Source organism: Mesoplodon densirostris, chromosome 9 (assembly GCF_025265405.1).
Source record: "Mesoplodon densirostris isolate mMesDen1 chromosome 9, mMesDen1 primary haplotype, whole genome shotgun sequence".
NCBI classification, from domain to species: domain Eukaryota; kingdom Metazoa; phylum Chordata; class Mammalia; order Artiodactyla; family Ziphiidae; genus Mesoplodon; species Mesoplodon densirostris.
The window spans coordinates 108,786,906-108,809,040 of record NC_082669.1 but is presented as its reverse complement, the minus strand read 5'-3'; the positions used below and the strand labels follow the sequence as shown (position 1 = coordinate 108,809,040).

The 22,135-nt window shown below is 48.2% G+C and overlaps 1 protein-coding gene across 16 annotated transcripts in view; it reads left to right on the top strand.

Moving 5' to 3' along the window:
* Positions 1-22,135, top strand: part of KMT2C (lysine methyltransferase 2C) — a 294,763-nt gene that overhangs the window by 270,673 nt on the left and 1,955 nt on the right. For 6 of the 16 annotated variants that reach the window (XM_060108749.1, XM_060108756.1, XM_060108754.1 and 3 more), the window contains 17 exons: positions 3,152-3,364; positions 4,058-4,222; positions 5,672-5,813; positions 5,950-6,097; positions 7,606-7,784; positions 7,871-8,007; positions 8,873-9,122; positions 10,284-10,423; positions 10,851-10,949; positions 12,295-13,414; positions 14,375-14,511; positions 15,307-15,449; positions 15,686-15,854; positions 19,246-19,362; positions 19,716-19,789; positions 20,132-20,240; positions 22,122-22,135. The exon at positions 22,122-22,135 is cut by the window's right edge. In XM_060108749.1, coding sequence (XP_059964732.1) covers positions 3,152-3,364; positions 4,058-4,222; positions 5,672-5,813; positions 5,950-6,097; positions 7,606-7,784; positions 7,871-8,007; positions 8,873-9,122; positions 10,284-10,423; positions 10,851-10,949; positions 12,295-13,414; positions 14,375-14,511; positions 15,307-15,449; positions 15,686-15,854; positions 19,246-19,362; positions 19,716-19,789; positions 20,132-20,240; positions 22,122-22,135 — 3,356 coding nt within the window. Of the gene's footprint in view, positions 1-3,151; positions 3,365-4,057; positions 4,223-5,671; positions 5,814-5,949; positions 6,098-7,605; positions 7,785-7,870; positions 8,008-8,872; positions 9,123-10,283; positions 10,424-10,850; positions 10,950-12,294; positions 13,415-14,374; positions 14,512-15,306; positions 15,450-15,685; positions 15,855-19,245; positions 19,363-19,715; positions 19,790-20,131; positions 20,241-22,121 lie in introns of those variants that run through there. The other 10 variants (XM_060108762.1, XM_060108759.1, XM_060108758.1 and 7 more) reach the window with 7 other exon arrangements.

Below are 22,135 nucleotides of genomic sequence, written 5' to 3'. Positions count from 1 at the left end.
TAAGACTCAGTTCTGGAATCGTCTTCCCCAGGTAACTTACTCAGCTCAGCCAGTCTCAAATAAGTGGATGCCCATGTGCTTACGTAGCAGTTTCTCTAGAACCACTGAGCATAGATGGCTCCTTGAAGGGTGTAGACGGCGTCCTGAGCACCTTTCTGTGCCTTTCTATCTCAATACCACATAGTTGGTATTCGGTGGAGTGAAGTTAGGTCCTAATAACTAGTGATTATATGTAAAAAAATATTTATATTGGGTGTTATGATAGAAAAAGGGATGAGATCAATTAGTATGTGTATAAATGTTTGGACTGTGTCACATGTTCTCATCCATCTGGGAGGGCAGCAAGGGGCGGGGGCCCTGGATTACTAGGGGTGATGCCTTCTTAACCACATTCTAGGGGTTATACTGTGCTCAGCGCTTGCCCTGAGGTACGGCAGGCACAATTATTATTCCTGTTTTTTTTTTTTTTTTTTTTTTTTTTTGCTGTACGCGGGCCTCTCACTGCTGTGGCCTCTCCCGTTGCGGAGCACAGGCTCCGGACACACAGGCCCCGCGGCCATGGCTCGCGGGCCCAGCCGCTCCGCGGCATGTGGGATCCTCCGGGATCGGGGCACGAACCCGTGTCCCCTGCATCGGCAGGCGGACTCTCAACCACTGCGCCACCAGGGAGGCCCATTATTCCTGTTTTACAGATGATGAAATTCATTTACTTTCTAGTCACACTTAAGGCAGAATTGTTGTGGCAGTGGTTGGACAGGCCCGGTGTTTCCTCCGTGCTGAGGACATGTGCTTTCTCACACATAAGTTGGCATTAGTTGTAGCGTAGGGGTAAAGCCTTGGGAGGCTTTGAGAGCTCACATCACTCAGCCTGCGTCAAATCCATGTTCCATCTCTTTCCAGTGTGCAGCCTGGGCAGGTCAGGCTTTCTGTGCCTCAGTTTCCTCATCTGTAAAACAGGATTAATAATGCTCCCTGTTACTGGGTTGCCACAGGGATTAAAGGAATTAGAGTACACCTTGTGCTTGTGATATTAATAAAAGGTGGTGCATACCCATGACTACCAATGACATATCTAGGAATCTGGCAAGAGGAACGTAAAATTCTAACATGTGCAAAGGTGTGACAACATGAATAGCTAATGAATGGCTTTATTTTTACTAATAGATAAAAATGAGAGAAAACAACCTAAATCCACTACTGTAGTTATTGATTGGGTTATTGTTTCTGTATATCTATATCTGAATATACAGATTTTTTGCAGCCATTAAAATTTGTTATGCATGAATGTTTAATGTCACGGGGAACAAACCACATGTCAAGTTTCAAAGGCAACCACCAGAATAAAAGAATATTGAGTGTGATTCATTGTGTTTTTAACAAAATACATGTAGGCATAGATAAAAGATCGAAAACAAATACATTAAAATGTGAACTATTCCTGTCTCGGGCAAACTTTTGGATGATTTTTAATCTTTTGTGTTCTTCTGTAATTAAAAGTATTCTTTGAACTGTAGTAATAGCTGCTTTTTAGGGTAGTCGTGAGGATTGGAGAATTCTGTTAAGCACTTACAGTGCCTGACCCTGCTGCACACCTAATAAGTGGTTGCATTGTTCTTCTTTTATAAGCCAGTGAGAAGTGCTTGGGCCTTGCTCTGTGCTACTCGCAGTGCAGACCTTGAGGACTGGCAGCGTCACCCTCACCTGGGAGCTTTTCAGGAAACGGGATGTTGTGCCCCCAGCACAGGTGTGCCAGTCAGAGTGTGCTTTTTTAACAAGGTCGCAGGTGATTCGCATTCGTATGGCCGTGAGAGGCATAGCTCTAGGCCAGGGTTCTCTGAACTTTAATGTATCAGAATCACCTGGAGGGCTTGTTAAAGGTTTGGATTCAGTAGGTCTGGGGTGGGGCCAGAGAATGTGCATTTCTAGCCATCCTAGGTGGTGCTCATTCTGCCGCTCTGGGGACCACCCTTTGAGAACCATCGATCTAGCCCTGGGATGGATACTATGTTCCTGCTTCCACATCCCCTCTTTTTTGTATGAGCCAGGAATGGTTTTTACACTTTTTAATGGTTGAAGAAAATCTGAAACAGAGTAGTGTTTCACAACATGTGAAAATTATGTGAAATTCAAGGTTCAGTGTCCATGAATTTAAAACATCTTATTAGACCATAGCCTAGCTCATTAGTTTATAAATTGTCTGTGGTTGATTTTGCAGTACCAGGGCAGAGAGTTGGGTAGCTATATTTAGTCTTTGGCCTTTTACAGAACAATTTTGCCATCCGTGCTCTAAGTCATTTAGATATATACAAATGGAAACTATAATCTGCAAACCCTCAAAGAGTCAATGCAGAGCACATTAAAATAAGTTTAGCAACTGTAGTTGCCTATAGCAAAGTATAGCTGTCAAGTTTAGAAATAATGGCCCCTAAAAATAGTCCCATCTTTTTAGTATTGATAGTACTACCCTTAAAAACCTCTTTAAGGACTGGTTTGTTCTTAGCCATAGAGACAAAAGTAAAGAAAAGGCTTATTTGCTATCATATAGGTCCTCTTTCATTGACTTTAAGTATGTAGCAGTTATTATTCAGTCAAATGTATGACCATGAACTAATTTGAATGAACAATGTTGTTTGTTTTTAGTGATCTCTGAGGCTAGCTGTTCCTCTCAACTGAGATGCATAGGCTGTGAAACTTTTCTGGAGCCTAGCGATGGTGCCTGCATACCTTGTGTTTCACCCATTCCTAAGGGGAGCCCAAATAAGTCCCCTAGAGCACCATGCAGAGACCACCACAGCCATCGAGCTAAGAGCACCCCTTCCTCCACAGCTGCCAGTGGGCAGGAATAGGAGCTCCGGGCTGTCACTGGCACAAGTACAGGCAGGCCTGCCTCCTCTGAAAGGGAGAATAGCCGCATGTAAGAGTTCTCTCTCCTCAAGCTTTGCAGCTTACTGATTTCCATACTTGAGAATCACGTTTCAAAAAAGGGATGCTGTTTTCCGAAAACAGGTCATTTGATGCCACCATTTTCCCTCCTTAACTTTGGGTACCCACGTTAGGAATATTGTGTTTTAGGATGGAACTGGATTAGCAGGAACTGGAATTCAAGCGTGTGGATAGTTCACTTATTTCTTAACCTTTCCGATTACATTAGCAAACTTTGGGGGCTCAAGTGCAAGGTGGTTTTGGATGTGGCAACAGCCAGTTGCCAAAAACAGATGGAGGAAGTGAAACCAAGAAACAGCGAAGCAAAAGGACTCAGAGGACCGGAGAGAAGGCAGCACCTCGGTCGAAGAAAAGGAAAAAGGAAGAAGAAGAGAAACAAGCGATGTTCTCTACCACCGACACCTTTACCCACCTGAAGCAGGTGAGTCTTTTGGAGCAGCCCCTTTAAAAATTCAAGGAAGGGAGACATCAGATGCTTTTTCAACCTTGTTAAACTGAAACTTTCCCAAAAGTAGAGAGTTAAGGGGTAAAAGACATCTCAACAAGCAACCTAAGAGATTTCCTATGTGCAAGCAAACTTGCACCTTATCCTGTCGGCACCCCAAAATTTTAGTAAAATAGATGGATTGGTTGGCGCTGGTCAAGATTTACTTATGTTCAAAGGGAGCAGCCTCAGCACCAAGAAAGATTCTGTCCACGTTACTTGTGACTCCGGATGCACAGAAACACAGGCATTGGTCTCTCCCGCTAGTAGAGTGCATTCTTACACCTTTGTGGCTGTTACGGAAGGTGGGAGACAGCTGCTGAAGAGTGCCGCTGGGGGCACCTAGCCTCAGTTCAGCCCTGATTCTTGCTGAGCGAAGATAAGGAAGGTGTTTTTCTTGTTAGAAACCTGGCAGCATCCCTTTAAGACAGATGAGAATAAGGCTCATTTTTAAGTATATCTCAGAGATTCTATAGTCTCTCTCACTTATTCCAGCATTTTGATACTTGAAATTTTTAAGTCTTATTTTTCTCAAGCCTTATTTGACTAAGTTGCCTTGGGTCTTAGAAAAATTGAGAGACACTTGTTTTGTTTATCGTGTACATTACTCTTAAATGTGTTTTTCAATAGCAGCTCTCTCTGCTCCCTCTAATGGAACCAGTCATTGGAGTGAACTTTGCCCACTTTCTTCCTTACGGCAGTGGCCAGTTTAATAGTGGGAATCGACTTCTAGGAACTTTTGGCAGTGCTACCCTTGAAGGGGTTTCGGATTACTATTCTCAGTTGATCTACAAGGTATGTTTCTTTGCCAAGGTGCTACCTTGCTTCCTCTCTGGATGCCATATCAGAATTGGTAGAGCTTGTCTTGTTTTTCCATCTAGTTTACATCTATCTAATCTTCCAAGTTCCATTTAAACTCTAGTTCAACTAAAAGGTTAAAATTTTACCAGGTAAAGTGTTTCCAATATGAACATTTGAAATTTTTGTACAGGTCAGAATACAAATTGTGAAAAACATCCATTGTATATTTCTATGGTAGGGAAAATATTTATTTTCCTATAATCTTTATTAACTCTTAAGGTGACTCCAAATTCATAGTAAATAGAGTAAAAAATGTAGTTAGGAATTTACCCTGAAAAAAACAATGAAAAAACCTAAAAATGTATTTTGTCTAATAACTTAGGTACTAATTGCACCTGTGCATTAATTCTTAGGCTACAAAAATAATATCAAACTGAACCAAGTTTATCTTTTGGTAATATTTTTTTAACAAAGTTTTATGATAGGCTCATTAGATACTCTTTACTTCACATCTGACTTGTGTAAAGTGATCTTTTTTGCAAAAATATTTGAGAGTATCATCAGTTTTTCTGAGGGCTTCTCTTCTTTAGTATTAAAGTCATTCTCTTGTGATATTCCATTTATTATCGTTGTTGGCTTTTCTCTTCAGTTAGAACCTCTCCTAACTCTTGTAAATGCCTTCTCTTCTGATGCAAGCTGTTCTCCACGCAACTTCATCATCTTCAGAAATCCTAGATCTTTGCTAGATTTGTAATTTTACCTTGCACTTGATTTGCATGGTATTATTGGTAGATTCCAACAGTCCCTGAGAGACTAGTCAATGAATCACTGACAAATTGGTGACAGATGTTAAGCAGGGAGAAATATTTGGGGGGAAACTGCATTTGTTAAGGTTCAGTCCATTTAGATATTATTGCTACTCCTTTTGCTTCTTTTCGAGATTTTAGACAATCCAGATTCTAATATCTAAGATACAAGTTGCAGTTACGGATTAGGATCTTAAATTCTCAAGTTTTTGATAGAACTGGGGCATATCTTAATTTAATAAAGGAATTTTTTGAGAACTCTCTACAATTTATTGGTTGAATTTTAAAGCTATCCTTCACTGGCTTTAACAGTGAAACTTGGAAAGAGTTGTATAGAATCAAATCAGGCACAGTATAAATTTGCTTCTTAATTTCAAAGCTAAGTAAGTACTCAAGCTGGGGAAAGTGAGCCAGTGGGTGGTATGTCCAGAGGATGATGGGTGTTTGTTCCACTGAAACGCCTCCTGGCCTGTATGTTTCCTTTCCTTCTTGGTGTGCATTTTAGGCATGAAGGTGCCTCTGATTACATTTCTGTACCTTCCCTCCCTGTGCTGAAAATTCACAGAACTAAGTTTTAGCAAGGTCGTGGCATATTTGCTCAGTAGCATATAATTTAAAATTTTTTGGTCTCCTGCAGCAGAATAATTTAAGTAATCCTCCAACACCCCCTGCCTCTCTTCCTCCTACACCACCTCCTATGGCTTGTCCGAAGATGGCAAATGGTTTTGCAACAACTGAAGAACTTGCTGGAAAAGCTGGAGTATTAGTGAGCCATGAAGGTAGGATGCCAAGCCTCCAAGTCTTGTACCTTTGAGGAGTTTGCCGGCTGTGTGTAGTGAAATGGCAGTCGGATTGTAAAGTTTACCCATTACCAGTTTTGACTGATTTATGGTTTGTTTTTTTTTGCTCTTCCAGTTACCAAAAGCCTAGCACCTAAACCATTTCACCTGCCGTTCAGACCACACGATGACTTGCTGGCCAGAGCGATTGCTCAAGGCCCAAAGACAGTGGACGTTCCTGCTTCACTCCCAACACCACCTCATAATAATCAGGAGGAATTAAGGTAGAAGTTCCTTTTTCTCAAGTATTTTTTTAGTTATTTCATTTATTAAAAAGTGTATATGTTTGTATATAGCATAATGTCTGTAGGAAAAGCATGTAAAAACACTTAAAAGGTGAAATTTGGTGAATAATTTTCTTCAGAATTTAAAGTTTATAAAACATTCTTACTATTAAAAAGAATTCATTCGTGCACTTTAGAAATCTCATATGATACAGGAGGTTCAACAAGTAAAAATAATCGAATAGACGTTAAGGCATTGGGACTCTCCATGCAAAATATTTCAAAGATCATTGCCCTTATAAGCTGTTAATGTGATTTACTGGGTTTATTGATGTTTGCAGATGTCAAAATAAAAGAGCGGCAGTCACAGAGCAGAGCATGCTTTTGTGGAAGAGAATTTAAGGGCTGTCCTGTCCACAGTTTGTAACTCCTTTGTGTCAGTTCTTTAGCCCCAGGATTCTGATGAGGGAAGATCAGCTTCTCCTAGTAGATAGTCACAGCCCAGCCAGTTAGATCCGGGGGAGGTTCTTATATAGCTCATCAGATTATTCTCTCCTCTTGGAAAATCTGCTAACCACCCTCTCTTTGATAAGACGTCATTGGACTAAGACCCTTTACTGTATAAATGAGAAGACTGCGGACCACGGGGAAGTGACTTGTCCAGAGTTAGAGCCCAGCTCTTTGTTTCTCCTGGACCTCACCGCTAGATCCAGGCCGGAGCTATCACTCGGGGGCAGCTGTGGGAGGCAGCCTCCCGGGTGTGCGTGTCTGGGGCCCGCCTGCTCTTGGGTCTCACAGGGACTCCTTGGAAGCCTCTCTCGGGTCTCCCGTTAATGTTGCTTCTCACAGCGTTCCTTCAGCCTGACGGCGTCTCCTCTGGGGTGGGGGGTGTGAGACCCCAGGTTCTCGAGCTGCCGTACAACGTTTAGCCCAAGACTGCACTCGCCCTACAGCCCCATTTGCCTTTGTAACCTTTAGCTCCTTGGACTAGACCAGTCTCTTCCTTTTTTCACTTCACTTTATCAGTTAAGAAAAGTGAAGGCTTATGAAGCCTTAATAGCCAGGTTTTTTCCGTCTTGGCACTGTAAGTAAACAGCAGCCACAGGAGAGTTCTGTGCATGCGTGCCTGGGTGTGTGGTGGACTGCTCTTTCCTTTTTCAGCCACAGGAGTGTCCCCTAGTCTCAGTGATCTGGAGCTTTGCAAAGGTGTGAGTATCCATTCTTTCTATGCTGTGTTATAATCTGAACGTCTTCCTCCTTTGGCAGGTCTTTAAACTTGGATGCTAAAGCTTTAGTCAGAAGGAAGCATACCACTTAAATTACTTTATAGTTAAACATATTTCTTATTTTTTTCCCAAGAGATTTCCTGTTTGGCCCTGAACTGAATCTTTGGCTTCTCAGGTTATTGTCACTGTCCAAAGGTCACACACGTAGACAGGGCTGGGCTGGTGTGGGAAGCCCCCGGCGGCGGCCTGGCGCGTGCTGATGTGTGTTTATTCTGCTCCCAGGACGCAGGACCATGGGGGTGACCGGGACACCCCTGACAGTGTTGTGCCCTCGTCCTCTCCTGAGAGTGTGGTCGGCGTGGACGTGAGCAGGTACCCAGACCTGTCCCTGGTCAAGGAGGAGCCTCCGGAGCCCGTGCCGTCCCCCATCATCCCAATCCTCCCGAGCAGCACCGGGAAAGGTAGGGGGCGCAGTGCAGTGGGAGGGTGGGCTAATATGAATGTTTAGAAAAGCTGTTAACCCTCAACTCATCCTTCCTTTTTTAAGGGTTGGAGTCTAGAAGGAATGACATCAAAACTGAGCCGGGCACTTTATTTTTCACGTCACCTTTGGGTTCATCCCCAAATGGTCCCCGATCGGGTCTCATATCTGTGGCAATCACTCTGCATCCTACAGCTGCTGAGGTAAAGATGGACTGGCTGCTGGACGTTGTAGAATCTTACCCATCTCTAAAGGAGTGTCAGGTGGCTCACGGTGACACGCACAGCTAGGTCATCGCGGATAAAGATTAAAATTAGGGCTTGGCTTAGCAGTCCCTTCAGACGTCTACGCTGCTGTGAGTACTAGAAACTGATCTCAGCCTCAGTCAAGACAGAAAGGGCAAACTGAAGTCAGAGATCTCATGTTTCTACTAAAGAATGTATATGGTAGAGAACTCTTCAGAGAGTTGATGACTATTTACATGTAGAAAATTAAGCAGTGAAGAGCTTTGTCAACAGAGAAAGTTTTCCAGAAGCAACTGTGTTCAGGTAGCAGCTGCCCATAGCAAACACTAGTACATGGCTGAGGATTTTTTTAAACTCTTAATTCTTGATGATGTTTCGTTGGCAACCAGACTCATAGTCCATTGGCGGGGCGTTTTGGTCGTCAGCAGAACATAACAGTGGCATGTTCTCGTGGACTGTGTCAGACTTCTGCCCAGAGCTGGGGGAGTCTGCTTGGTGGAAGCTTCTGACCAGCTGTAAAAACCATGACAAGGTTTAACTCACTCCTTGAATTAAAATGTCTAAAATAGTTTAATGTTCTCTCAAATATTTAACATTAATTGGAATCCCTGTACGAAGATTTCTGTATTTGGAAGCCTTGTTTGGGTATTGGCCCATTAAAACCCTTTCTCCCCCCCGAGACTCTTAAGTCTAAATAAAAATGGTTGGATTTGCGTGAGGTGTGTGCAGCACGCGGATAGCATTTATCCTAACGTGAGTCTTTCTTCAGTGGTTCTCTGTCGCCTTCCGGGTGGGTAATGCGGCGTTTGCAATTTCGTTTTAGAACATTAGCAGTGTTGTGGCTGCATTTTCCGACCTCCTCCACGTTCGGATTCCTAACAGCTACGAGGTTAGTAATGCTCCAGATGTTCCATCCATGGGTTTGGTCAGTAGCCACAGAGTAAACCCAGGTTTGGAGTATCGACAGCGTTTATTTCTTCGTGGGCCTCCACCAGGACCTGCAAACCCTCCCAGACTAGCCAGCTCTTACCACCTGAAGCAGCCTACTGGGCCCTGCCCTCCAGCAAGCAACGGTGAGCTGCTTTACAGTTTGTTGACCCCAGATTCGTTCTTGATTCAAAAGTTACGCCGCTTCTCTTTAAGATCTCGCTGTGATTTTAAGGGAGTAACAGGTCACGTGTTGGCACGCAGTCCTTGGTGACTTAACCCCCCGGGTGACTGGACCTTTAGTGCCTGGGGCCTACGTCACACCCTCTTGTCAGCGCTCTCCGACCTGCTTACCCTTGAGCCGCGTTTGTCCTGCGGCCCCAGCCTCCCCTCCCACTTAGCGCTGGGTCACACTGTGCGGATGAGGCCGCCATCTCTGCCCGTGTTCCTGTTCCCTTTCCTTCTGCGGCATCTCCGGGGCCCCTCTCTTCTGTAGGTGCGCTCACACCTTCCCCATCACTGAAAGGTGGGCCCGGTCCTCGCACCTGTGTGGCGTCCCTTCCCTCCCCATCTTCCTGGTCTGGCCTCACCCTCACCCCGCTCTCCCCGCCTCTTCGCTCACCAGTTTCTTGGCCGTCTTGTTTCCGTCCTCACCTGCTCTTAGAGCCCAGCCTCTCCCCACGTCTCGCCCTTGAGCCACGCTGACAGTTGCTCGTGTTGGGTTTGAACTCTCGGCCTCTGGCCGCCCTGTCACCCTTGCTTTCTCCCTGCTTCTCCCTCCTGCCTTCGTGGCCACGCGAGCGACGTGCCCTGAGATCGCCACGCGCTTTGCAGTCTGCGTCCCCGCTCGCGTTTTTATCTTGGCCCTGGAACTTCTTCATCCCTCTTCGACTTTCCACATCACGCTCATTGAAGACTCTCGTTCACGTACCTCTTCATCTTTCATGAGAGATTTCGTACCCTCTTCACCCTGGAGCAAAAGTATTCTCTCTCCCCCGACTCACTTTGCCCTGAGACTGGAGACGACCCCCTGCGCGTCCCGGTTTCCCTCCGCACTTCTCACAGCCCAGCGTGTTGTCCCAGCTGTGTGAGGGTAGCTTCCTCTCTTTGTACCCCAGTGTCACGCACGTAGTAGGTGCCCCGTAACCACCGCTTAGGAAGTAAGGTTTTTATTAATGACTAAAGACCAGCGTGGGGTAAAGTAACGGAGCCGCACGGCAGGCAGCCGGCGCCGTGTAGCTCCTGCTCCCTGGAGCCCCGTTGTTGCTGGTCGGCTTCAGTCGCTGACGAACGCCTTCTGTCCCCAGGCCTCTCTGGGCGCGCGGGCCCTGGCCACGGTGTCACAGACAGGGCGGCGCGCAGGCCCCAGTGGTGCTGCCACTGTCATGTCGTCGTTCTGGGCCACGGCGTGAGGAAGCCGGCCAGAGACCCGGCCTTTGTGAGCAAGGTACTCGCACGCCCCTCCCCTGACCCCCGGGTCCCCGCCCGCCCCCGCCGTGCCTGGGCAGCGCCCGCTCCTGCGTCTGGAGGAGTCGCTTCTGGGGCTCCACAGACGCCTCCCCCAGAGGTCGCCATCGGCATATGTTTCACGTGCTTGAGCTTAAAACCCAAGTAGCTACAGCAGCCTGTTCAGGGGGTCCGATGAGAGCGTGTATCTTTAGACGGTGGAATATGGAAAGTACAGTGTACTTCTGCAAACGTAGTTTCTCTGTGGCTGAATTATTCTGTGCTAAGTACTGGCCCGTAGTCACCTTTTTACTCCTTTTAGGGTCGCTGCTTCCACATTGAACAGATCAGACCCAGCCCCGTGCAGATCTTGTCCTCAGTAGATCCCGACTTGTCGAGCTCCCCACACCTTTCTCTCTGCTTTCCAGGGTTCCCGAGACAGAGCGGAGAAGGACGTTGTCTTCTGTAGTAATAACTGCTTTATTCTCTACTCGTCAGCTGCACAAGCAAAAACCTCAGAAAGCAAGGTAAGATGGGGACACTTTCAGTCGGCAGTCTGCGTTGAGTGGCGCCTGTGTTTTGGGGGTGTGTCCACTCCCCCCACCCAGAGCCCCCCCCCGGGGAGTCTGAGCAGATGCTCCCCGGGTTGGAAGGAGCGCTTGGTCCAGGCTGTTGCTGCGAACTAAGTAACTTGAGCTTATTCAGCAAGAGTGGGCAGATTTGAACTATGTCTTAAAAGTTCAGAAGTGAATAAAACACTACTATTAAAATCTGTAATTTTACTGATTTAATTACAAATATCTTACTTTAACCACAACTATAAAGTATTGCTTTAGTGATCTTGTCCCAGTGGGAAAACCTGTTCACAACCACAATTCAGGTCTATTCATGTATTTTGGGGAAAAGTATCTGTCTTGTAGCAGGTTGGAAAAGGTCTATTTATTTCTTGTGTGATTTAAGTGTATCTTTGAGTGTGTAGCTGGTGCGGACGATACGTGTTAACCGCTGGCGCTGAAGGAAGTTTCTCCCCCGCTGTGATAGCCTCTCCTCCCTCCACATCATGGCTCTTGCGTCTTTCTCAGAAGAATGTTCTGGAGACTCTTATTTTTTTTAAAGGCAGTAGCGCCCAGTGTAATAAAATTCAAGCTACTTGCCAAATAAATTTATACTTTAAAATACATCAGCCTGGATGAGAGAAGGAATTGTTTTTCCCACCACATAATTTCTTGAGTCCGTGGGCAGTGTCTGCCTCTTCTGGATTTTCTGTGAGGCGCGTCTTTTTTCAGAGCTGTGTAGGGTGGGGTGCATGAGAAGGTGGGTTTGCTGTTGATTTCGTTATGACTGACACTTTGTATCTAAAAAGCAACTAATGGAACTTCTGTCTCAGCTCAGCCCTGTTGGACGGGAACCGGGCGGCCTCTGAGAAAAGTTACATATGATTTGTTTGTTGACAGGGGACTGCTTCCCCATCTTTCACACTTATGCCAATCAATTAAGCCTAAGATGAACAAACAGGAATTTCAGTGGGTGGGACCCGCTCATAGAAAATTATGGTCCAGAGTTCTTATTTGGTTTAACAAAAAGCTGCTCCGTCTTGTAAATTAAGTTAGCTCCTGTGACATGAAAAGTTTTTAGAGCAGAACCCTCTCCAGAGTTAGGGCTTTGCAGAGAACACGCTCCCTCTCTGTCGAGACGCAGGCGCCGTGGGCACGCAGCATCGACCTCCGCTGTGCGCCAGTCCTCACCTCTTACTTACAGACCCAGAGCCAAACACCCTGCTGTTGGAACCTACTGCTTGGCTTCTTGTTGTAGCAAGAATTGCCTTGGGGGCTTTGGAATTACTCTTCCTCGTGTTTGTTTTTTTGTGTGCAGGAATCCGTTCCTTCATTGCCACACTCGCCTATAAAAGAGACGCCTTCCAGAGCATTTCATCAGTACAGTAACAACATCTCCACTTTAGATGTGCACTGTCTGCCGCAGCTCCAGGAAAAAGCTTCGCCCCCAGCGTCACCGCCCATCACTTTCCCTCCTGCTTTTGAAGCAGCCAAAGTGGAGGCAAAGCCAGATGAGCTTAAGGTAACGGTCAAGTTAAAGCCTCGGCTAAGAACTGTCCCTGGTGGGTTTGAAGACTGTAGGCCGATCACTAAAAAGTGGAGAGGGATGAAGTGGAAGAAGTGGAGCATCCACATCGTGATCCCCAAGGGGACCTTCAAACCCCCCTGTGAAGATGAAATTGATGAATTTCTGAAGAAACTGGGCACTTCCCTGAAACCCGATCCTGTGCCCAAAGACTATCGGAAGTGTTGCTTCTGTCACGAAGAGGGCGACGGGTTGACAGATGGACCAGCGAGGCTGCTCAACCTCGACTTGGACCTGTGGGTCCACTTGAACTGTGCCCTGTGGTCCACGGAGGTGTACGAGACCCAGGCTGGTGCCTTAATAAATGTGGAGCTAGCCCTGAGGAGAGGCCTGCAGATGAAATGTGTCTTCTGCCATAAGATGGGGGCCACCAGCGGGTGTCACAGATTTCGATGCACCAACATTTATCACTTTACTTGCGCCATTAAAGCACAATGCATGTTTTTTAAAGATAAAACTATGCTTTGTCCCATGCACAAACCAAAGGGAATTCACGAGCAGGAATTAAGTTACTTTGCCGTCTTCAGGAGGGTCTACGTGCAGCGTGATGAGGTACGACAGATCGCCAGCATCGTGCAGCGGGGAGAGCGTGACCACACCTTCCGTGTGGGAAGCCTCATCTTCCACACAATCGGCCAGCTGCTTCCACAGCAGATGCAAGCGTTCCACTCTCCCAAAGCGCTCTTCCCCGTGGGCTACGAAGCCAGCCGGCTGTACTGGAGCACGCGCTACGCCAACCGCCGCTGTCGCTACCTGTGCTCCATCGAGGAGAAGGACGGGCGCCCCATGTTCGTCATCAGAATCGTGGAGCAAGGCCACGAAGATCTCGTCTTAAGTGACACCTCACCCAAAGGTGAGGCCCCGTCGGTAGGCTCCGCCGAGCCAGTCACTCCAGCGTTAGGCTAATGAATGTTTTATGTCAGTATTTCCATGGTTTTTCTCACGTCTGTTTCATATTTTATCACAACAGGTGTGGATTCTTCATTTACAAAAGCAAGTCTTAACTTTGTATTTTCATACCTTGCTGTCTTTTTGTAAACACTTGCTAGAATTACTCTAAATCAGAATATATAGTCCAACAGAGTTTATAAAATAAATAGGAGAATGATTTGCAGATAAAGGTTGCCTGTCACTTACATTGGGGACCCTCTTGTTAATGTCACCTAGAAGGTGGGAACCGTATTTAAAGCCATATTGTCTTGTCTCAGGAGCATCAGATATTAAACAGATTTAGAGCCAGAAATGAGACTTAATTTCAGCCTCTAGGGTTAAGCCCAGATTGTCATTTTTATTGATGTAGAAAGTGCTGCAGAACTGCTTTTTTTTTTTTTTTCAAGTTTAGCAGTTTTTTTTAAAAAGTATGAAAATGCTCTAAAGATAATTCCAGTGAAAATATCAATTTCATATTTTAATTTAACTCCGAGAGAAAAGGATATATCTACAGATACTACTTAACTGGATTAATCATTTGAAAATCTAATATGCTGCTTGGCCAGCATGAAAGTGAGTTAACTACTTGTATGAATTTCAGTTATATTTACCTTTCTTTTCCACTTCTGCTGTTGAATCTCCTTAATGTAACATATTCTTTTCCCCCAAACTTCATAAAGTTTTAAAAACTTCTGCCATCCGATAAGCAGGTAATATACCAGGCTTGTTAGATCACTGCCCATGGGCTTTACTTGGATCTGATAAGTCTTCATGAGTGGTTGGTCTTCGTTTCGTCCTTGTTTTTATACTGTATCCCGTTTTCCTCTCTATTTAGCTAAGATCAAGTTTGTCATTAAAAAAATACCTTTTTATCCATACGTAGGTGTTTGGGATAAGATTTTGGAGCCTGTGGCATGTGTGAGAAAAGAGTCGGAAATGCTGCAGCTCTTCCCAGCCTACTTAAAAGGGGAGGATCTCTTCGGTTTGACCGTCTCTGCGGTGGCGCGGATCGCGGAATCAGTGAGTGCCGAGGCCGAGAGCCACCCGCTATCGCACGACGCACCTTACTTAACATGGGGCTGTCACTCTCACAACACTTCACGGTAGTGGTTTTGTCGGGGGTGAACCCCTGTCGCTCTGCAAGAAAACGAGGCATCGGTGAGTCGTAGGCGTCCCCGTGCTCACTCGCTGAGGCAGCTCACCGGGCTCAGCACCGGCGCTAACGGCCACTTTCCCGCCCGGGGCCCAGGGTTGGTCACCAGAGCGCAGTTGGATTTCAGGAGCCCTTACTGTCTGACGCCTGCTTGTTATAAGCACGTGTGCCAATGAGTCTACACACAGCGCTTTTGGAAAACTGCATGATTATAAGGTATTGTTTTCAAGACAAAAGTCACTGATGGGTTTTCTTCAGAGAAGCAGTGGACACCCCGAAAGCCACTGAGTACTGTACCCAGTTGCTTCCTTTGGTGGAGCCCCGCCTAAATGATACGCATCTGTCATGTCTCCAGAGGACAGTGTCCACAAGAAACGTACTCTAGAAAAGACCTTGAACACGAATGGTCTTAGGAGTTAACCTTAAGTGACCAGCTGCACTCACAGGCCCCCGAGGGTGGTAAACGCACCACATGCAGTCAGGTTCTGAGCGCAGGCTGCTTCTGCTAACATGGCTTGAAAGAGCCTCTTGTGACCAACATTTTGAAAACGTTGATAAGTTATTTTCATGGAATTCAAGTTGGGCCATCCTTTGGCTGGCTCAAGATTGCCTGTAGTCTTGATCAGGTGAGTTAATTTTTCGTTTATTTTGCTTCTCTCCAGCTCCCTGGGGTTGAGGCGTGTGAAAACTACACCTTCCGATACGGCCGGAACCCCCTCATGGAGCTGCCCCTGGCCGTCAACCCCACAGGTTGTGCCCGTTCTGAACCTAAAATGAGTGCCCATGTCAAGAGGTTTGTGTTAAGGTATTTTGTTTTGACTTCACATAGCACCGCCCAGGGTTTCCAGGCCTCTTAGGGGGTTTCTGTGCCTGATCTGTCTGCTGCTTACAAAGCCTGCCGCCCCTGGCTGTGTCTGTGCGGCCGCACCAGCTAGGCGGCTCTCCCTGTGTGTGCTGTCAGTGAGAACTTGAACCAGCCGGGCCCCTCAGAGGTGTCTCCGCTCTCCCTTTGTGTCCCCGTCGGCACGCCGTCGCCCACAGGCCTCACACCCTGAACAGCACCAGTGCCTCCAAGTCGTTCCAGAGCACGGTCACTGGGGAGCTGAGCGCACCTTACAGCAAGCAGTTCGTCCACTCCAAGTCGTCACAGTACCGCAAGATGAAAACCGAGTGGAAGTCCAACGTGTACCTGGCCCGGTCTCGGATTCAGGTGAGTGGGGCTTGGCTTCTGGGAGGAGGGGAGGTGGGCTGGGAGGGGGCTGGCGTCCGGCCCATGAGACAGGAGACCGTGGGCTGCAGAGAGAGAAACCCCGTCAGCCCGGGGCGCCGGCCGCTCCGTCCGCGGTCTTGGAAGGTGGATGCTTTACTCCCCCGCGTGGAAGGACGGCTTGATGAGGGCTCACGGGACGCGGGGAGCGCAGTATCTTCCGCACGCGGGATCCACGGCGCTCACTAGGGCCCTTTCAAGGCACTTGTGAAAAATACAAACGAAAATAGTTTCAAAAGGTGCCCAGTTTCAGAAGCCTTCTCTTCATGAAATCATCGTGTAGTTTCTGCTGGATAGATGGTGGAACACCTTACAGGTAAAGCCATCTCGTGGCTAAGCATGTAACTTTTCACCTGTGGCCACGCTTCCTGAAGAAACAAATGTCTATGCGGCATCTCCCCTTGGAGGCCCAGGATGGAGCCACGAGCTCTCACACTGCCAGCGTCCTCTGTCTCGAAGGCTGATCACCCTCCAGGCTCTTCATATCACTGAGCAGTGTCACCGTCTACTAACTGAGTGCGCTGGCCTCGTTACCCCAGACCCGAAGCGTCATCAGTTTCTGCTGCCTTTTTTCCTCCCTGAAGAGTTTCCCCAAATCCACTCCCAGCTCTGCTGCCTGTTTTAACCGCCCGTCTCACCTGCAGGCACTGCTGCAGGCCTGCCTGTCCCCTCCCGTCCGGTCCCCTCAGAAGCCAGGGCGGTCCCTTCACATAGAAACCTGATTTGCACATTGTCTGTATTCATTGACGTTCTTCTTTCTGTAGAAACTTTTAGGACCTTCTCTTGATTCTTGAAATTTCGAATTTTTACCAAAGTGGGCCTGGGTTAGGGTCATTTTTATTTATAGCTTTCCCCACTGATGAGCCCTTTCAGCCTGAAGCAGTGTGGCCGTCGGTCTGAGAAATGTTTTTGTATTAATTCTTCTGCAGATTCCTACCTCTGTTTCTCTCTATACACAACTATTAGATCCCTGAGACCTGGGATCTCACAGTGTGGACCCCAGACGTCAGCACCGGCATCACCTGGGGGTTTGCGGGTTCGGGGTCCCCAGCCTTACTGAACCTGGCCCCTGAGGCAGGGTCCGCAGGGGTTCTGGTGCCGCCAGAGGAGGCTCTTCCGTCCCAGGTCTCCCCGCCTGCTGTGGCCTTGTTTCTGGGCTCCTTGTCCTCATCCTGAGCTGCTTCTGCTTCACCTGCTGTCAGCGCTTTCTGCCCTTGATCGTTTTATCTGGTACCTTGTTTTCATATCACGAATGCAGGATCTTTCTGGTCTTTTTGCTGTTGCCTCAGAAATGGAGCCTCAAAAGATTGCACTCGTGCAGTGGCGTCTTCCTCCTCCGCTCAGTTCCTCCCGCGTTTAAAGTGTTCCCAGGCAGCTCGTCCACCCTGCCCATTCCTGGTCTTCGGTCTTGGTTTTGCTCCCTTACGTCACGTTAAGGGTTTCTTAACTACCTGCGTTCAGTCTGTCATCTTTAACCCGAAGCGTTTTTGAGAGTTTTTGATGTTTGGTCACCTTTTTTCTTCCTCCGTCCTGTCCACCTCCCAGGTAGTCATGTCAACGACCCAGTAAGTGTCCTGTGTCTTTTCCCTGCTACTCTCTTGGCACTACCTACACATCTGTGTGCACATGAAAAAGTGGGATTGTCTTACCTACGCTTTTCTGCATCTTCCCGTTCTCACTAATAATCACACCCCTCTAGAACACCTGAGGTAGCTCCGATTCCTTCTCTTTAATGGCTCTGTGATGTTCCGTGATGCTGATGAACTGTAATTAATGAAACCATTCCACTACTGATGAGCCTGTATTTTGTTGACAGTTTTTTCCCACAACAAACAATGTTGCCATCAATATCTTGTACAAATATCCCCGTGTACTGGTAACTTCACTTCAGTGGTGTATAGGCCCCAAAGTGAGATTCCTGTGTTAGAAGTACATGTACTTTTCACCTGAGCAGACATTGCCTGTTTTCTAAAACGGCTGTGATCGCCCACTTCTTCCCGCTGTGTATGATGCGACTGTCTCTCTCATTTTCCCATCGGTAGTGTTACCACCCTTTTGTGGTTTTGGCCTATTAAGCGTAGACCGACAGTATCACCTCGGTTGCAGCTCTTCGTGTTTGCCGTGTGGGTCTCTGCTCTTCTGTGACCTGCCTTTGTCCGTTGTGCACTTTATAAGAACTTGCACTATTAGGCAAAGGATGTTTTGTAGGGGAAAATACCTACCAGAAAGGATGGTATGCTTTTTCCTATAAGAGTTTTAACTTTTATATAGTCAAACGTATAATTTTCTGTAGCTTCTGTTCTTGGTTAAGACGGTAGGTTGCGTATGTACTTTCTTAGATTTTTTTTCTTTCAGGAATTTTATTCTTTATGTTTAAGACAAATTTATTTTTTTTCCATTGAACAACCAGTTGTGGAAGCACCATTTAGTATTGGGTTGGCCAAAAAGTCCGTTGGGGTTTTTCTGTAAGATTTGTGGAAAAACCCAAACGAACTTGTTGGCCAACCTAATAATGTATATAACCCATCCATTTAAACTGAATTTTAGTACTTCCAAACTACTGTACATTAAGTTTGCACGTGTGCCTGGGTCTATTTGGATTCTCTGTTCATTTCCACTGATCTTCTTGTCTCTTATACCAAACTGTATTCATCTCCATATAGATTCTTCTTGTGTGTGCTAGTTTGTTCAGCTCTGAGTCTCATCTGGAATTGAACAGATAAATTGCATAAGTGGTTTTTTTCAGAAGTTAATTCACTTCACATACCAAAATTTCTAACAGCAGCACACCCTGTACTGTGTGCTCCCAGGTGGTGCTTGGTGAGGGCTGTGTCTGGTGGGGATCTGGTCAGTTTTGGCTGAGAATGCAGAAACTCAAATTATAATCATCCCTTATAGTTAGCCCTGTTTCTGTTCTGTAAGCTTATTGTTATGTCAGGTCCTTTTAGAAATGGTGGGATAAAATAAATAGCAGAAGCCACTAGCCTGTTGAGTTGTTGGGGTCTGGGAGTGATATTACACACAAGATACGACAGCCAGTTAGAAGACGCGCTCAGCCAGTCAGCAGAATCACTTTGTAAAAATGCCCTAAGAGTTTAGTGTCAAAAAGATACAAAAACAAGGTAGTGATACCATAGTTGTAGGTGAGAAGATTGTCCAGTGTTCAGGGTTCAGGTGAGAGTGTGGTCAGTGAGAAGGTCAGGTGAGTTCAGGTGGGGTCTTCAGTGTGGCTTCTGCCGTGACCCAAGGGTGGTACCTTTGTGTGAAAGGGGCTGCAGACCAGTTGCCCGTGGAAGCCACGTGGTTCTGAGTGTGTACACGTGCGTCTCCTCAGGGGCTGGGCCTGTACGCCGCTCGGGACATCGAGAAGCACACCATGGTCATCGAGTACATCGGGACCATCATCCGGAACGAAGTCGCCAACAGGAAGGAGAAGCTCTACGAGTCCCAGGTGAGCGCGGCGCCCCTGCTGTGCCATCCGACAGCCGCGGCGCAGGGCCGGAGCTGACCGGATCTGACCGTCACGCTGGTGGGAGTGCAGTGTCGAACAGAGCCACGTCTGGATATTTTTGTGTTTTCCTCCCGTTTTTTCCGTCGGTCTTACTGTCTGCGAGGATGTGGCTGGATGTGGCTTCACAGGCCACCTGCCAACGTGTTGGTTCCGTTCACGGCTTGTAGACGTCACCTGACGGGCTGGCGTGTTGTCCCCGCGAGTGTGACGGGGGTGTGTGTCGGCACACGTCCGGCTTTGCCCCCTCACGTGGACGGGAATGCAGAAGGGGTTCTGACCTCTTTCTCTTTCAGAACCGAGGCGTGTACATGTTCCGCATGGACAACGACCACGTGATCGATGCCACGCTCACAGGAGGGCCTGCAAGGTGAGGGGGGTGGTCTGAGCGGGAGGTGCGATGCGTCTGTGCGCTCACTGTGGCCTTTCAGTCATGGAGAGAATTTTTATTTAAAATTGTATGTTTGGGCCTTCCCTGGCGGTCCAGTGGTTAAGACTCCCCGCTGTCACTGCCAGGGCCCCAGGTTCAGACCCTGGTCAGGGAACTAAGATCCCACAAGGCGTGCAGCCCAAAAAAAAAAAAGTGTGTGTATTCTATTAATGGACAGATAGAAATGTAATTAGAAAAAGTTTTCCCTGTGAGCTGAAAGACTTTTTTTTAAGCTTCTTCCAAAGTCTTATAGTAAGTAGTTTCTGAAACGGCGGCTTGCAGGTACATCAACCACTCGTGTGCACCTAACTGTGTGGCCGAGGTGGTGACTTTCGAGCGAGGACACAAGATCATCATCAGCTCCAGCCGGAGGATCCAGAAGGGAGAAGAGGTAAGCGCGGGGCCGCACCGTGCGGCCCCCTCCCTGCGGGTGGCACTCGACTCCTCTGTGCACGTAATCTGCTCAGCGGTTTGCAGTCCTTCGCGGCTAGCAAGGCCCTCCTCCTGGAAGGTCAGCCTCGGCCGCCCTGCACATCTCGGTCCGACGGTCTTTGCCCTGCAGATCCCACGTCCCCGCGTCGCTCGTGTGAACGGGCTCCTCTCGACCCCCATGCTGTCCGTTTGGCTCGGTGACCCTCTCTTTAAAATGACGCCCGTCGTCGAGCTCATGGCCGAGAATATCACGGGATTGGTGCCTCGTGGCTCACGTGAGGTCACCCTGAGGCTGTAGGCGGCAAATCTGGGGGTCCCCGTGGCTCCTCTCACACTCAGGGCCGGTACAGCCTTACAGGCTTTTCTACCGACAGATTCTTAGACAGTGTGGTGGCCTCGTTAGGTGTTCTTCCCCTTGCCCCATGGGTTACTTTGGCCCAGCACATCGCCTGTTAGGATTGTTACTAGTTTTGATCGCCTTGTTTACGTTTCCTGACTTTGTCACAATCGTGACGAGCTCGCGTTTCGCCGTGTGCTCCGTGCCTGGAATCGGGGTGTCCTGGGAAGCGGCTCGGGTTCCGTGCTGTGCGGGTTCCGTGGGGAACCTCCCCTGTTCAGGGAGGAAGGCGCCTGAGGCTCTTTTCTGGGTTTGAGCCCCCAGCCCTACGTGAACAGAGCTGTGAGATTATACTTGTATGTTTTGGTCATCTTTTGGGAATGTGCTTTTTTTTAAATCAAGAATTGACCCGAGGGGGCTTCCCTGGTGGCGCAGTGGTTGAGGGTCCACCTGCCGATGCAGGGAACACGGGTTCGTGCCCCGGTCCGGGAAGATCCCACATGCCGCGGAGCGGCTGGGCCCGTGAGCCATGGCCGCTGAGCCTGCGCGTCTGGAGCCTGTGCTCCGCAACGGGAGAGGCCACAACAGTGAGAGGCCCGCGTAATGCAAAAAAAACCCAAAAAAACAAGAATTGACCCGAGGCCTATTTTGCACATCTCACCAACTTGAGTAAATTAGAGAAAGTATGTGAGGACCCCAGGGTGGTGTCACGGCGTGGGGACAGAGGGAGGCTCGGCACTCCCGCGCCCTGCTCGCGCCCCTCCGCGTGGGCTGCGTAAGCCCTCCAGCCTGTACTTCACCTTACGTACAAGGAGAAACAATTCCTCACGGAGTTCCTGTAAGAACTCAGTAAATACCCGTGTGTTCCCTTCCGGTGTCGAAGGGAAGTCTTTGCAAATAGTGTCCCGGAGTATTTGAATCAGAGGGACCTTGGCCATATCAGGTTTCTCAGGGGTCGGGGTCCCGGGGTGAGGCTTACACTGTGGGAATCACGCAGACCCCGTCCACCCTGACAGCAGGGTTGATCTGAGATATTAACGATAACGCGGTTGCGCCTAAATAGAGCAACGTCTTTTAAATATTCTCGTATGTGAGGAAAGATGGAGGAGAAGGATGTTCGCAGGCCAGAGCGATTCATCTCTGCCCATCTCGTTGCCCCATCCGGCAAGAAAGGGGCAGGGACAGGGGGCTTGTCCCACCCAGGGCAGCGGGCCCGGCACCGCGGCACCGCGGCGCGTGGTGTGGAAATGCACCGGCTGCCCTCGCCGCCTCCGGCTTGGCCCCAGAATAGCGCCTCCCGCTTGCCTCGGGCCCCGCGGGATCCCCCGGAAGAGCACGGCCAGCGAGCTCCGCGACTTCCTTTTGAGGTTCCCCCACCTCCCCACCCGAGTCCCACGGCCCCTCAACGCGTCAGGGCTTCCTTTAATTCCGTCCGTCTGTGGGCTGGCTGTGCGCAGCAGGCAGAGGGGGGCCTTTCTCACACTGTGTCTTTGCTGTGGGCAGCTTTGCTATGACTA